General features: G+C 44.5%; 1 protein-coding gene across 1 annotated transcript in view; it reads left to right on the top strand.

Moving 5' to 3' along the window:
- Window positions 1-15044, top strand: part of LRRC75A (leucine rich repeat containing 75A) — a 432414-nt gene extending 417370 nt beyond the window's left edge. Inside the window, exon 4 of the mRNA XM_040423461.1 lies at window positions 14447-15044. Coding sequence (XP_040279395.1) covers window positions 14447-14966 — 520 coding nt within the window. The 3' untranslated portion in view covers window positions 14967-15044. The remainder of the gene's footprint in view (window positions 1-14446) is intronic.
- The last annotated feature ends 1497 nt before the right edge of the window (window positions 15045-16541 follow it).

The following is a 16541-nucleotide window of genomic DNA, read 5'->3' as shown; positions in this document are numbered from 1 at the left end:
TCGGGCTGGTCTCGGAACTGCCTGCTCCCGGTGACCGCATTTGTTTTCAGACCAGCTCGCGGTCGGACTTGTGAAAAAAGATGGCAGCCCGCATATGTTCGCGGGCGAACAATGCGAACTGGCCATCACTGCTTTGGACCTTTATCTGCTCATTGTAATTTGGATAATGAGGGAATAACACACACCTGGCCATGGAATAGCTGAGAAGCCAATTGTCCCATTACTTTTGGTCCCTTAACAAGTGGGAGGCACATATGCAAGCTGTTGTAATTCCTACACCATTCACCTGATTTGGATGTAAATACCCTCAAATTAAAGTTAAAGCGCATCTTGTTCGTTTCATTTCAAATCCATTGTGGTGGTGTATAGAGCCAAAAATGTTAGAATTATGTCGATGTCCCAATATTTTTGGACCTGACTGTATATGGAAATGGGATTGTTAAGTTGTCAGAAAAAATATCTATACTTCTACAGTATATATATCGACATAAAATAAAGCTTCATCTTGGAGTTTTTTGTAAAGTTGGGGCAGGGATGTTAAACTGCTAATGGCCAGTCATGGGAGTTTATAGGAGTGGATAAGGGTACCTACTGTAGACCTCGTGGAAAAGTACAAAGGGGAGGGATATTATATATCTAATGGGAAGAGCAAGAAGGCATGGGGACCAGTGAGGGAAGACAAGGCAGGTGTCACGACAGAGGGCAGGGATAAGTGCTGCCCTAAACTCCACCCCACCTCTGTCCCTGCCTACTTGCAACTTGGCGGCAGTCCCTCGCTTAGATACGTGCAGGGGCCTAAGAAGATAAGAGGAATACCGTAACAGAGTCAGGCAAGCCAAAGTCAAAGCCAGAAGGTCACGCAGGTACACAGGGAACAATACAATAACGAGGTCAAAACACAATCCGGAGTCAGAAGCCAAGTGGTCACGTCAAATCCAGGGAGGTCACAAGATCGAGGTCAAAAACAGAGCCGAGGTCCAAGAACACAAAAATGCACAATAGGAAACAGCTAGTGAGGGTATCAAGACCAATCACAAGCAACCTGTGGCCAGCAGGTTACCTGTTTAAATAGGTCCTCCTTAACCACCTCCGGACCGCCTAACGCAGTATCGCGTTTCGGAGGCGGCAGCCCTGCGCAGAGTCACGCATATATGCGTCATCTCGCGAGACGCGAGATTTCCTGTGAACGCGCGCAGACAGGCGCGCGCGTTCACAGGATCGGAAGGTAAGCGAGTGGATCTCCAGCCTGCCAGCGGCGATCGTTCGCTGGCAGGCTGGAGATGTGATTTTTTTAACCCCTAACAGGTATATTAGATGCTGTTTTGATAACAGCGTCTAATATACCTGCTACCTGGTCCTCTGGTGGTCCCTTTTGTTTGGATCGACCACTAGAGGACACAGGTAGCTCAGTAATAAGTAGCACCAAGCACCACACTACACTACACCCCCCCCCCGTCACTTATTAACCCCTTATTCACCCCTGATCACCCCTGATCACCCCATATAGACTCCCTGATCACCCCCCTGTCATTGATCACCCCCCTGTCATTGATCACCCCCCTGTAAGGCTCCATTTAGACGTCCGTATGATTTTTACGGATCCACTGATACATGGATCGGATCCGCAAAACACATACGGACGTCTGAATGGAGCCTTACCGGGGGGTGATCAATGATGGGGGTGATCACCCCATATAGACTCCCTGATCACCCCCCTGTCATTGATCACCCCCTTGTAAGGCTCCATTCAGAAATCCGTAAGATTTTTTACGGATCCACTGATACATGGATTGGATCCGCAAAACACATACGGACGTCTGAATGGAGCCTTATAGGGGGGTGATCAATGACAGGGGGTGATCACCCCATATAGACTCCCTGATCACTCCCATGTCATTGATCACCCCCCTGTCATTGATCACCCCCCTGTAAGGCTGCATTCAGATGTCCGTATGTTTTTTACGGATCCACGGATACATGGATTGGATCCGCAAAACACATACAGACGTCTGAATGGAGCCTTACAGGGGGGTGATCACCCCATATAGACTCCCTGATCACCCCCCTGTCATTGATCACCCCCCTGTAAGGCTGTATTCAGATGTCCGTATGTTTTTTTTACGGATCCACGGATACATGGATCGGATCCGCAAAACACATACGGACATCTGAATGGAGCCTTATAGGGGGGTGATCAATGACAGGGGGGTGATCACCCCATATAGACTCCCTGATCACCCCCCTGTCATTGATCACCCCCCTGTCATTGATCACCCCCCTGTCATTGATCACCCCCCTGTAAGGCTGCATTCAGATGTCCGTATGTTTTTTACGGATCCACGGATACATGGATCGGATCCGCAAAACACATACGGACATCTGAATGGAGCCTTATAGGGGGGTGATCAATGACAGGGGGATGATCACCCCATATAGACTCCCTGATCACCCCCCTGTCATTGATCACCCCCCTGTAAGGCTCCATTCAGACATTTTTTTGGCCCAAGTTAGCGGAATTTTTTTTTTTTTCTTACGAAGTCTCATATTCCACTAACTTGTGTCAAAAAATAAAATCTCACATGAACTCACCATACCCCTCACGGAATCCAAATGCGTAAATTTTTTTAGACATTTATATTCCAGACTTCTTCTCACGCTTTAGGGCCCCTAGAATGCCAGGGCAGTATAAATACCCCACATGTGACCCCATTTCGGAAAGAAGACACCCCAAGGTATTCGCTGAGGGGCATATTGAGTCCATGAAAGATTGAAATTTTTGTCCCAAGTTAGCGGAAAGGGAGACTTTGTGAGAAAAAAAAAATATCAATTTCCGCTAACTTGTGCCCAAAAAAAAAAATTTCTATGAACTCGCCATGCCCCTCATTGAATACCTTGGGGTGTCTTCTTTCCAAAATGGGGTTACATGTGGGGTATTTATACTGCCCTGGCATTCTAGGGGCCCTAAAGCGTGAGAAGAAGTCTGGGATCCAAATGTCTAAAAATGCCCTCATAAAAGGAATGTGGGCCCCTTTGCGCATCTAGGCTGCAAAAAAGTGTCACACATCTGGTATCGCCGTACTCAGGAGAAGTTGGGCAATGTGTTTTGGGGTGTCATTTTACATATATGGGTGAGATAAATATCTTGGTCAAATGCCAACTTTGTATAAAAAATGGGAAAAGTTGTCTTTTGCCGAGATATTTATCTCACCCAGCATGGGTATATGTAAAATGACACCCCAAAACACATTGCCCAACTTCTCCTGAGTACAGCAATACCAGATGTGTGACACTTTTTTGCAGCCTAGGTGTCACGACTGTGACTGATCCAGACAGGTCTGGGAGGAGAAGGTCGCAGCGACTTGCTACTCGCGATAGCTTGTGAGTTTGCTCCGTGGTTCAGGGTATGTCATCTGGGTTTTGCCTTGTGAACCTTTTTGTCCTGACTGGGAGTTTGTAGGCATCCTTCTCAGGTGAGTCCTGTCTGCCACTCCCAGCTACTATATTAGTTTCACTTTCACTTGCAGTCATTGCCAGATATAGTCCTTACTTCCAGTTCTATTCTGACCTTTGAAGGAGATCGTTTGATGGTGTTGCTGTGGAGCTCAAGTCCGGCGTGGACTGTCGTGATTGGGATCGCCTTCTCTGCTCGTGACTGGATAAGTCTATCTCTGATATAGTTTGTTTGTTGCTGTCTTCCCCTGCTGTTCTCCTAGACATGAGTGATGGTGACTAGTTCTCCCATCGGCCTTCCCCCACTCTAGGCTTGTTAGGGTGACTGAGGGTTTAGGCATCCTGCTCGCCGCACGGGTTCACACCCCGTCTAGGGTATCAGGGCAGACAGGTGCCAGCTTAGGGTTAGTCAGGGGTGGCCATACTATTCCCATCCGTAGATAAGGGTCCCCCTTCCCCTCCGTCTGGTGCGACACGACTGCTGCTGGGGTAGCGGTCGTGACAGTATATCTGGCCTTTTCTGACATTTCTTTTTTTAATTTTTTTTTTGCTTGCTGTTTTGCTTTGTATTTTTCTGTTCCACTATGGATCCGGTTACGGTTTTGGCGAAACAATTACAGGGATTATCCCTTGAAGTGGCAGGATTAAAAGCAACAGTGCTGCAGCAGCAGCAGCCATCCTTGGGTTCCACCGTTGCTACGGGAAACCAAGGTACTCCTGAGCCAAAAGTGGCTTTACCTGATAGGTTCTCAGGAGGGAGAGAGCAATTTGTAACCTTCAGAGAAGCTTGCAAATTGTTCTTCAGGTTACGCCCTAGATCCTCCGGCGGTGAGGAACAACGGGTGGGTATTGTAATTTCTCTCCTGCAAGGAGATCCGCAGGCTTGGGCCTTCTCCCTACCATCAGACTCTCTGGCCTTACAATCAGTGGAGGAGTTTTTTGAAGCCCTGGGTCTCGTATATGATGACCCGGACAGGGTCTCACTGGCTGAGTCTAAGCTACGTAGACTTCGGCAAGAGAACCGGTCTGCTGAACTATATTGTTCCGAATTCCGTAGGTGGGCTACTGATACATTATGGAACGACTCGGCCCTTAGGAGTCAGTTCTGCCAGGGGTTGTCTGAAAAATTAAAAGACGCGCTGGCGGTATATGAGGTCCCTGGGTCTCTGGAGGCTGCTATGTCTCTGTCCATAAGAATCGACAGACGACTCAGGGAGAGACTATTAAATTTTACGGAGGCCTCTATAGGGCAGGGATCGGTTTGTTATGATCCAGTCGAACCAATGCAAATAGGGGGCGCCACTAGACGGGTGAATCCTCCTAAGTTCCGCTGTAGGTCAGAGGTTTGTTTTCGTTGTGGGGGGAGGGGTCATTTTGTAAAGGTTTGTCCCTCAGAACCCAAGAGACCACAAACAAAGGAGCCGCCGGGAAAACTAGAGTCCCCAGATTGTGCGGAGGATAACAGTCTGGGCGTATTCGTTTCCTCCATACGCATGTCTCAGTTTTTGTTGTCCGCTACCGTTGAGGCGGGCAATAAGACTGAGATCTGTTCCGTCTTTTTGGACAGTGGGGCGGGGGTCAACTTGGTGGATTCACGGTTTGCTCAGGCTCTGAGTTTTACTCCAGAACCGATACGCAGAACTATTCCTGTTTTTGCCATCGACTCCTCCCCTCTTACTCAGAAAGAGTTAACTCAGATCATTCATAATATCCATCTGCAGGTAGGGGACCTCCATAAAGAGCATATCTCGTGTTATGTCCTGGACGGTCTTCCGGCTCCTATGGTATTGGGGCTTCCCTGGCTGGTGACTCACAATCCAGTGGTGGATTGGCAGGCCGGGGAGATTGTGGAGTGGAGTAAACATTGTAAGGACAACTGCTTGAGTAGTAGGTGCTCTACACTCTCTGTAACATCTTTACCTGCCTTTCTGTCAGATTTTATGGATGTGTTCTCTGAGAAGGGTTGTCAGGGGTTACCACCTCATCGTCCATATGATTGCCCGATTAATCTACTACCTGGGGCCAAACTACCTAAAACCCGGTTATACAATCTTTCCAGCCCGGAGAGGAAGGCTATGAAAGATTATATTTCGGAGAGTTTGGCTAAGGGACACATCAGACCCTCTTCTTCACCTGTGGCTGCAGGGTTCTTTTTCGTTAAAAAGAAAGATGGGGGCCTACGTCCTTGCCTGGATTTCCGGGAATTAAACCGGATAACTATCCGAGATCCCTATCCTCTTCCTCTCATTCCCGACCTCTTTAATCAGGTTGCTGGTGCTAAATGGTTCTCCAAAATGGATCTCAGAGGAGCCTATAACCTGGTTCGCATCAAAGAGGGGGATGAGTGGAAGACGGCTTTTAATACTCCGGAAGGGCATTATGAAAATCTGGTCATGCCATTTGGTCTTACTAATGCGCCTGCGGTATTCCAACATTTTGTCAACGATATTTTTAGTCACCTTATCGGGAGATTTGTTGTGATATATCTTGATGACATCCTGGTCTATTCCCCGGATCTGGATACACATAAGATCCATGTGAGACAAGTGCTGCAGATATTAAGGGCCAACAAATTGTTTGCTAAGTTAGAAAAATGTGTGTTCGCCGTAAAAGAACTGCCATTTCTGGGGTATGTGTTGTCAGATTCAGGTTTCCGCATGGATCCAGAGAAAGTCCGGGCGATTATAGACTGGGATCTGCCTGAGAACCTGAAGGCATTGCAACGCTTCCTGGGGTTTGCCAATTTTTATAGAAAGTTTATAAAAAACTATTCCTTGGTGGTCAAACCACTGACGGACATGACCCGAAAGGGATCCGATTTTTTCAAATGGTCACATGCAGCCAAAACTGCCTTTGCATCTCTGAAGGAGAGATTCACCTCGGCCCCTATTCTCGTACAGCCAGATGTCTCGCTTCCTTTTATTGTAGAGGTTGACGCATCAGAGGTGGGGGTGGGAGCGGTACTATCTCAGGGCCCGTCCCCTGGTGAATGGCGTCCGTGTGCTTTCTTTTCGAAGAAATTGTCTACTGCAGAAAGGAACTATGATATTGGCAACAGGGAACTTTTGGCTATTAAGTTGGCTTTTGAGGAGTGGCGTCATTTTTTGGAGGGGGCGGTTCATCCCGTCACGGTGATTACTGATCACAAAAACTTATTATATCTGGAGTCTGCTAAACGTCTCACCCCTAGACAGGCTCGGTGGTCGTTATTTTTTACTAGGTTTAATTTTGTAATAACCTATCGCCCGGGGGCAAAAAATACTAAGGCGGATGCATTGTCTCGAAGTTTTCCTGGAGGGGGTGATGTTGAGGTACCAGAGCCCATTTTGCAAAAGGGGGTGGTGGTCTCTGCATTACACTCAGGTTTGGAGGGGAGGGTGTTGGAAGCTCAGGGGGACGCCCCGGCCTCCTGCCCCTCGGGTAAACTGTTTGTGCCAGAAAATTTACGACTGCAGATACTAAAAGAACACCATAACTCCACACTGGCAGGACACCCAGGTAGTAGGGCAACCTCTGAGTTAGTGTCTCGTCGGTTCTGGTGGCCTAAATGGCGCCAGGAGGTGTTGAATTTTGTGTCTGCATGTGCTACCTGTGCTCGTTCTAAGGTAGATCATACTCGTCCGGCAGGGCGTCTTTTACCTCTGGCCATCCCCAACAGGCCTTGGACGCACCTGTCAATGGATTTCATTACGGATCTACCAGTATCAGCGGGGAAGACTGTTATTCTTGTAGTTGTTGACAGATTCAGTAAAATGGTGCACTTTATTGCTCTTGCCGCATTGCCTAATGCTAACACACTGGCTCAGGTTATTATCGTCCCTTCCGATATTGTTTCGGATCGTGGTACCCAATTCGTTTCTAAATTTTGGAAAGCTTTTTGTTCTCGTTTAGGGGTTCATCTGTCGTTTTCTTCATCTTTCCATCCACAGTCCAACGGTCAGACTGAACGTACCAATCAAAACCTAGAGACATATTTGAGATGCTTTGTTTCCGAAAATCAGGAGGAATGGTCATCTTATTTACCGTAAGCCGAGTTTGCCATTAATAATCGTCGTCAAGAATCCACCGATAAGTCACCATTTTTTGGTGCGTATGGTTTCCATCCTCAGTTTTGTACGTTTAGTGAGGGGGGGCCGTCTGGGATTCCCGAGGAGGAACGATTTGCGTCTTCACTTTCTTCAGTGTGGCAGAGTGTGCAAGAAAGTTTGAAGAGAATTGGTGGTAGATACAAACGTGTGGCTGATAGGAAGCGCTCTGAAGGTCCGGACCTTGGGGTGAATGACTTGGTGTGGTTGTCTACCAGAAATATCAAGTTGAAGGTTCCCTCGTGGAAATTAGGTCCGAGATTTATTGGTCCTTATAGGGTAATTAAGATCATTAACCCGGTGGCTTTTCGTCTGGAGCTACCTCAGACTCTAAGGATCCATAATGTCTTCCACAGATCTCTGCTTAAGAGATATGTAGAACCTCCTGAACCATTGCCACTACTGCCTCCACCAGTGGTTTTTGATGGCAGTCTTGAGTTTCAGGTAGAAAAGATTGTTGATTCACGATATGTTCGCCGCTCTCTTCAGTACCTGGTGCACTGGAAAGGTTATGGTTCCGAAGAGAGAATGTGGGTTCCAGCATCAGAGATAAAAGCGGACAGACTCATTCGGGCTTTTCATAGCTCCCATCCGGAGAGGCCTGGTCTTGAGGGACCAGGGGCCCCTCGTAGAAAGGGGGGTACTGTCACGACTGTGACTGATCCAGACAGGTCTGGGAGGAGAAGGTCGCAGCGACTTGCTACTCGCGATAGCTTGTGAGTTTGCTCCGTGGTTCAGGGTATGTCATCTGGGTTTTGCCTTGTGAACCTTTTTGTCCTGACTGGGAGTTTGTAGGCATCCTTCTCAGGTGAGTCCTGTCTGCCACTCCCAGCTACTATATTAGTTTCACTTTCACTTGCAGTCATTGCCAGATATAGTCCTTACTTCCAGTTCTATTCTGACCTTTGAAGGAGATCGTTTGATGGTGTTGCTGTGGAGCTCTTGTCCGGCGTGGACTGTCGTGATTGGGATCGCCTTCTCTGCTCGTGACTGGATAAGTCTATCTCTGATATAGTTTGTTTGTTGCTGTCTTCCCCTGCTGTTCTCCTAGACATGAGTGATGGTGACTAGTGCTCCCATCGGCCTTCCCCCACTCTAGGCTTGTTAGGGTGACTGAGGGTTTAGGCATCCTGCTCGCCGCACGGGTTCACACCCCATCTAGGGTATCAGGGCAGACAGGTTCCAGCTTAGGGTTAGTCAGGGGTGGCCATACTATTCCCATCCTTAGATAAGGGTCCCCCTTCCCCTCTGTCTGGTGCGACACGACTGCTGCTGGGGTAGCGGTCGTGACACTAGGTGGGCAAAGGGGCCCACATTCCAAAGAGCACCTTTTGGATTTCACCGGCCATTTTTTACAGATTTTGATTTCAAACTACTTTGCACGCATTTGCGCCCCTAAAATGCCAGGGCAGTATAACTACCCCACAAGTGACCCCATTTTGGAAAGAAGACACCCCAAGGTATTTCGTGATGGGCATAGTGAGTTCATGGAAGTTTTTATTTTTTGTCACAAGTTAGTGGAATATGAGACTTTGTAAGAAAAAAAAAAAATCATAATTTTCCGCTAACTTGTGACAAAAAATATAAAGTTCTATGAACTCACTATGCCCATCAGCGAATACCTTAGGGTGTCTACTTTCCGAAATGGGGTCATTTGTGGGGTGTTTGTACTGTCTGGCCATTGTAGAACCTCAGGAAACATGACAGGTGCTCAGAAAGCTGCTTCAAAAAGCGGAAATTCACATTTTTGTACCATAGTTTGTAAACGCTATAACTTTTACCCAAACCATTTTTTTTTTTACCCAAACATTTGTTTTTTTTTCAAAGACATGTAGAACAATAAATTTAGAGAAAAATTTATATATGGATGTCGTTTTTTTTGCAAAATTTTACAACTGAAAGTGAAAAATGTCATTTTTTTGCAAAAAAATCGTTAAATTTTGATTAATAACAAAAAAAGTAATGTCAGCAGCAATGAAATACCACCAAATGAAAGCTCTATTAGTGAGAAGAAAAGGAGGTAAAATTCATTTGGGTGGTAAGTTGCATGACCGAGCAATAAACGGTGAAAGTAGGGTAGGTCAGAAGTGTAAAAAGTGGCCTGGTCATTAAGGGTGTTTAAGCTAGGGGGGCTGAAGTGGTTAAGGGTCATGTGATGTGGCCAGCGTCACATGACCTGTCCCCCGCAACTCAGAAAAGCTGAGCGCCGACTCATCAGTATTGGCGCTCAGTTCCCCACGTGTTCATTGCCTAGGGGATGGAGGACGCTGGCCACGCCGAGGAAGCATGTGCTGCCGGGTCCTCCACGCCCTCTGGTTGCTATGGAGATGAGGACGCCGGACGCGTCCTTGCTCCTCTTCACTAGCGGGATGCTGGCAGCGCTGCAGAGGGGAAGCCTGTTGCCGCCTCCCTGTTACAGGAGGTTTGAGGACCAGTGAGGGAGTTATTAGGGGGAGGGGTTGGTCTGTGGATGACTATTTCTCTGATAGCTTGTGGTTAATACCTATAGTGAATCAGATGGCTGAGACTGATCATAGCACCGCACTCCAGTGCAAATATGTAATGTATGCAGAGATGATGACAGACAAGAACATATCTCATATGCCTGGTTATCACCAACCAAACTGCTTTCACTTGAAAAAATGTTTAGCAGGTACATGGTGCTCAAAAGAGGTTGCCCCTACAGTGGTGCTCTCAATTCTGACCCCTCATTGCTGTCCATATGGAGTTTGCTAACTTGAGAATATGAGCAAGTCTTTTCTACTTTACTGAATTCAAAAAAGAGGAAAATGTTTATCTTTTGTCCTTTATAGTTTTTCTCCATTTATGATCCCTTCCAATGGCTTCCAAAACTGCACCAGGAAACCTGAAAGTGTGACCGTACCCTAAAAATGTGCTAGGCACCAAGATGTTCTTAATGTATAGAGTAACGGACAACTCAGTGACACTGGTTACTTTTTGTTGCTTTCTCTTTTAGTTCCATCATACTTTTCAGCATGGTATAACGGTGTAAGAACCGGAGTGTAATTGAGGCTACTTTCACACTAGCGTTCGGGGCTCCGCTTGTGAGTTCCGTTTGAAGGCTCTCACAAGCGGCCCCGAACGGATCCGTTCAGCCCTAATGCATTCTGAGTGGATGCGGATCCGCTCAGAATGCATCAGTTTGGCACCGTTTGTCCTCCGCTCCGCTCAGCAGGCGGACACCTGAACGCAGCTTGCAGCGTTCGGGTGTCCGCCTGGCCGTGCGGAGGCAAACGGATCCGTCCAGACTTACAATGTAAGTCAATGGGGACGGATCCGTTTGAATTTGACACTATATGGCTCAATTTCAAACGGATCCGTCTCCCATTGACTTTCAATGTAAAGTCAAAACTGATCCGTTTGCATTATCATGGTAATGCAAACGGATCCGTTCTGAACGGATCTAAGCGTTTGCATTATAGGTGCGGATCCGTCTGTGCAGATACCAGACGGATCCGCACCTAACGCAGGTGTGAAAGTAGCCTAACTATGTAATAATTGTGTTTAATCAAAAACTCCCATTTCAACTATTGGAGACAACATATGATAACCCTTCTCAGTCCATAGATTTTCCTATAACATCCACTGACGTCTTTTACATCTTATTGCATAGTTTGTATTTAGAAATGTCCGTCCAGATAAAGCGGTGGCTGATTATCCCCAAATATAAAAGCACCGAACTAGATGGATGAAAAAAATACAGAGCCTGTAATAGGCCTCATTTTATATCCTCATAATGATCATCATTTCTTATGTTATTTACTCAGAAATCCATTAAAAATTACAAAATGGAGGCAGAGGAAAGAGAGAAAACAGGAGACAGAATTATAGCAGAATTATAGAAACAGCACAAAGGATGATTACCTGCCAAAGTGATTAAAAGTCTGGAAAGAGCCAAGCGCTCACTGGTTTAAAGGGGAAATAAGCTCATGACATAGTATAAAAGAAGTGTATATATATTGCATCTAATGATTGTCAGTGGGGTTATGATGTGACATGGTGTGACTGTGACGCAACATTGCTGGATCTTTGGCTGCAAGTCTTATGAGACGTTGCCATCGTAAGCATGCAACTTGCTTTACAGGCAAATCACAGGTCTAAAATAGTTGCGCAAATGTCTTGGGTCAAATTACTTTTCGAGCACATGTCACCCTGTTGCCCCAGCCTGATTTGTGCCCCCTTCTTGGTTATTGTAGTCGCTCTATCTGCAGAGGATAACACTTAGGGGAACAGGCACCATGTAAACAGCCTAGAGGCTGAGCCGTTTTATCTGTCTTTCCATTTATATCTTTACGGTTGAACCTTTTATCATCGGAATAAACTCAGCTTAGCTCTGCTTTAACAGGATTATGTTCTCCCGTGTTCACACACTCGGCTGCTGCTTATTTTATGCACTTGGCAAAATCATTTTGTTTCTAGAGGGATAACTACAGCATTGTAAAGCGTAAGGGAATGACTAAGGATGGTTCAAAAGCTGTATGGCGATAGAATTCTATAAAATAACATTTTCGTGTTTCCATTGCTTTGTCAGAAAGATCAACGGGACCTGCTATGATCTGTACATGGATCCATCATAGTCATTAGTAATGCTATAAGGGTAGGTTCACTCCTCCCTTTCACTGATCTCACAGGCTGTTCCAGCAGACATGGCATGCAACGATTTTTTTTTTGCCGAAAACCAACACTTACGACGGAAAGCGGACGGATCCCATTATAGTCAAGGGGTCCGGCAGTGAACGGCAGTATCTGGTTAGGCAGGATCCAGTGAATTCCGGCAGTATGTCCTCTACTGTATCAGTTAAACGGAGGTGTGAACCTAACCTAAGCCAAGACCTAATCCATAACGCTAATCCTCACAGTTTACAGAATATGCTGACATATGCCTTAGGCCTCATGCACACGACCGTTGTTTTGGTCCGCATCCAAGCTGCATTTTTTGCGGCTCGGGTGTGGACCCATTCACTTCAATCAAAAGATGCGGACAGCACTCCGTGTGCTGTCCGCTTCCGTTGCTCCATTCTGTGGCTCCGCAAAAAAAAAAAATAGCATGTCCTATTCTTGTCCGTTTTGCAGACAAGAAAAGGCATTTCTACAATGGGCTGCCCGTTCCTTTCCACAAATTGCAGAAGGCACACGGGCGACTTCCGTTTTTTGCGGATCCATTTGTGCATGAGGCCTTACTCTTATCATCAAACTAAATAATTTTGCACTTGGGTGCATGTCCATTTGCACTGGTAATTATTCTGGAGAAATTCAGTCTATAGATCAAAGACTGCAGACAGCAGTGCCTGTTTGAAGGGATGAGAAAAACATGGCTACTTTATTCCAAAAGCAGCCCCACACCTGTCTATGGTTTGTTCCTGGTATTACCCCTCAGCTCCATTGAAGTGAATGGGGCTGAGCTGTAATACAACACACAACCTGTGGACAGGTGTGGCGCTGTTTTTGGAAGAGAGCTGCCAGGTTTTTCTCTTCTTGGACAATCTCTTTAAGGGCTTTTACATACGGTGATAATCGCCTGAAGGGTTGTTCTCAATTATTGCTCCGTCTCTAGTGATTGACTGAAAAACAATTATTCACTTATTTTATGATTATATAAAAATTCTAATTTGTTGGAAGCACATATCGTGTAAATAGAAGATACAGAAACTATATCAGAGGAGGGAAATGGAAAATTGTATGAAACTCATAAGATATTTCCTACATATAAATGTAAGTAAATGAGCACTAGAAGACTTACTGTACTACATCATAGATCGACACTCATGACAGGCAATTTATCTGCCTTTGTAAAAGGATTCATAGCTGTTATAGCAGGTGAACTGCTAAGTGCAATATTACCTTGTTCCATGTAACTTTCCTTGACTTTTGTACCCAAAAACAAGGATAGATCTCAGCAGGGAAAAGAAGAAAACCTTTTTGCATATGATTAATAAGAAAAACTGCTCAGTTTAAAAATGTTTCACATGTACTAAAAATCACCTTACTAAATAGCTATACACAGCAATCGACATATAACACACAGGACACTTTAAAATGTAATAGGATGGGGAACACTCACAAGTATAACATACAGACAATGAAGCGATATAATACATATACCAAGCTCACATGATAGGGCAAGATTGTAAATCCATAAATAAGCAACCTGCATATAATGCAGTGACACTGCACTGACACAAACATTAAACTGCAGCCATTCATGTAGTCCTGAAGCTCAATTATACTGTCCCCAGGTAGATGATGTATGCATAATAAACCTTAAAGGGGTTGTCCTATTAAGACAACTTATCCAAAAGATAGAGGATAAGTAGCTGATTGGCTGGGGCCCCAACCGATGACTAGAATTGGGTCCTGTGCTCCACATTTGAATTAAATAGCAGTGTGCATGTGTGGCCACCACTCCATTCAAATGAGAGAGCACAAGCTCTCTTGATCTGCAGGGGCTCCAGTGGTTGGACTCCCACCGATCAGAAACATATCCTCTATCCTGTGGACAGGGTATACGTTAATGGGAGAACCCCTATTGAAGACATAAAATAATAACGGCCCGGTTTAGTCACGGTAGACAACCTGGATGAATTCTCCTCCTCAACCTCCAAAAGACATCCTTTATAGTCAACATGTGTGTCCATCAACTAATAAAAATGAGGGACTATCTCCATACTGTCAACCAAAAAGTTCAAAAGCAAGCACTACCTTACCAAGTGCTTACACGCTGCAAAGTGAGGGGGAGGATGTAAAAGAGAGACACTATTTTTAGAAGAAACCAGCAGTGTTTTTGTAACTTCACATCACTCAAAGTTTTGCATTATTTACTTTTTATCACAATGTGTAATTGTAATTATTGGGGGTCATTTGACCTAATTTATTTTTTTATTTTTTTGCAGCCTAAAAGCAATTCTATCAGCAAGACCTCGAGAGAGAACTTTAGATCTTTCTGGCTTTTCCCTAACTATGAAGGACTTGGACCGTGTGATGCTTTATCTTCAGCACAATTCAGAAGAAGTGGAGAATGTCGAACTCTGTTTTACTGAACTCACAGATGAAATGTTCTTATATCTTTTGCCTGTCCTCAGTGGCCTTCCACATCTTACTACTCTGGCACTTAATGGAAACCGGTTGACAAAATCCATCCTGAGAGAAATCACTGAAGCTTTGAAGGACCTTAAAAAGTTCCCCAGCATGACCTGGATTGATCTTGGCAATAATGTGGACATCTTCTCCCTGCCACAGACTTTTTTAGTTAGCCTCAAGAAACGATGTCCTAAGCAGGGGAATTTGCCAACTATTTTAGAATTTGGAGAGGGACAGTTAAGTGACCTAGAGAATCAAGACGCATCTACAGAAACTGAAGATGAGCAAGTGGTTAGTGGTTTCAAAGATAAGAGTGTGCAGCCACAAAGTTAACTAGATGCTTCCTAATGTGTAATTACCTTGTATTTCCAAGTTCTTTATAATACTATGAAGGTGAGATGTTATGTGTATTAGATGGTGACTATTCTCCAAGGAAATGCAATTTTGATTGGTACATCATTGGTACTTTCTTTAGCTAAACTATCTGTCAGTAATTTTGAGCTTCTCCTTGTATTCAACAAATTTATAAAAACCAAAGCTATCATATTCTGATCAGTTATTAATCCATTCTCTAAATCACTGGTGTGTTCCTGATTATACTTCAATCTTATTGCTGGTCAACACTTTTAGAAATATTGCAAATTTGATATCTTATATGCACCCAACTGTCAATATTTTTTCAAAAATACTTTGCCAAATTCTGAGAGAAATCATACTTTGCTTATTATATTGAAAAATAAGGCTATGATGTCATATTGAAGGATACGGGCAACAGAACTATATGAAATACTGATAAGCCTTCAGTTATTAACCTTTGTCTTTTGAGGATATTCAAGAAATAACGATAACTAATGATTTCAAAGAGAAAGTATTAATACAGTTGGTTTGACCACATTTTTAATGATGGCAAACATGATTTAGGAAGTCCACCACACCAGTCCATATTACATTCCATAAACATTGTGGTAGATGGACCTTTGCCAATTCAACAGGGTATATTGATCCTCTTATATTTTCTTTCCCATTCAACAATATATAATTCCAACAGTGAAAAAAACATCTGATTACTAAGGTTCATGTGACCAATCTATACCTCACATTTTAGAAGCACCAATACAGGTATAAAAACATTGTATGTGCTGTACTTTTATAGAGTTTTTAACAGTATAAAAGTAAGGATAGAAATATTTTTCAGAACCTAAACCTTTTCATACATCTGTAAGAATGTAGAAAACATAGTAAGTGAATTAGTTCTCCTCCAAAAGGAAGAAAACTGTCTCTCTAGTGCCACTTATAGGCAGCTGTGTACAACATGGAACTACTATAGTAAAAATATCTGCAGGCAATAGAAGTTTTGACAGATCAAGATTTGTTGGAAAATTTAGATGAATTGTGAGTAAATTGTCTCATGGACTATAAATACTGATATTATATTGACAGTGCTTTTATTATGTATTGCTTGGAACAATACAAAGAGGCAGCTATGAAACCTGCTGCATAGGTTATTATACAAATCATGCTGTAAGCCAGCTACAAAATAAAGGTGTCACGACAGAGGGTAGGGATAAGTGCAGCCCTAAACTCCACCCCACCTCTGTCCCTGCCTACTTGCACAGCCCTTCCTAACCGACGGCGTACAACTTGGCGGCAGTCCCTCGCTTACATATGTGCAGGGGCCTAAGAAGATAACAAAAGTACCGTAACAAAGTCAGACAAGCCAAAGTCAAAGCCAGGAGATCACGCAGGTACACAGGGACTAATCTGATAACGAAGTCAAAACACAATCCGGAGTCTGAAGCCAAGAGGTCACGTTAATTCCAGGGAGGTCACAAGGTCGAGGTCAAAAACAGAGCCGAGGTCCAAAACACACAGAAGACACAATACGAAAATGCTGGTGAGTGTAGCAAG

This window comes from Bufo bufo, chromosome 3 (genome assembly GCF_905171765.1).
Source record: "Bufo bufo chromosome 3, aBufBuf1.1, whole genome shotgun sequence".
Lineage (NCBI taxonomy): Eukaryota > Metazoa > Chordata > Amphibia > Anura > Bufonidae > Bufo > Bufo bufo.
Note: the sequence above shows the minus strand (reverse complement) of the source record. Positions and strands in the feature narration are given on the sequence as shown.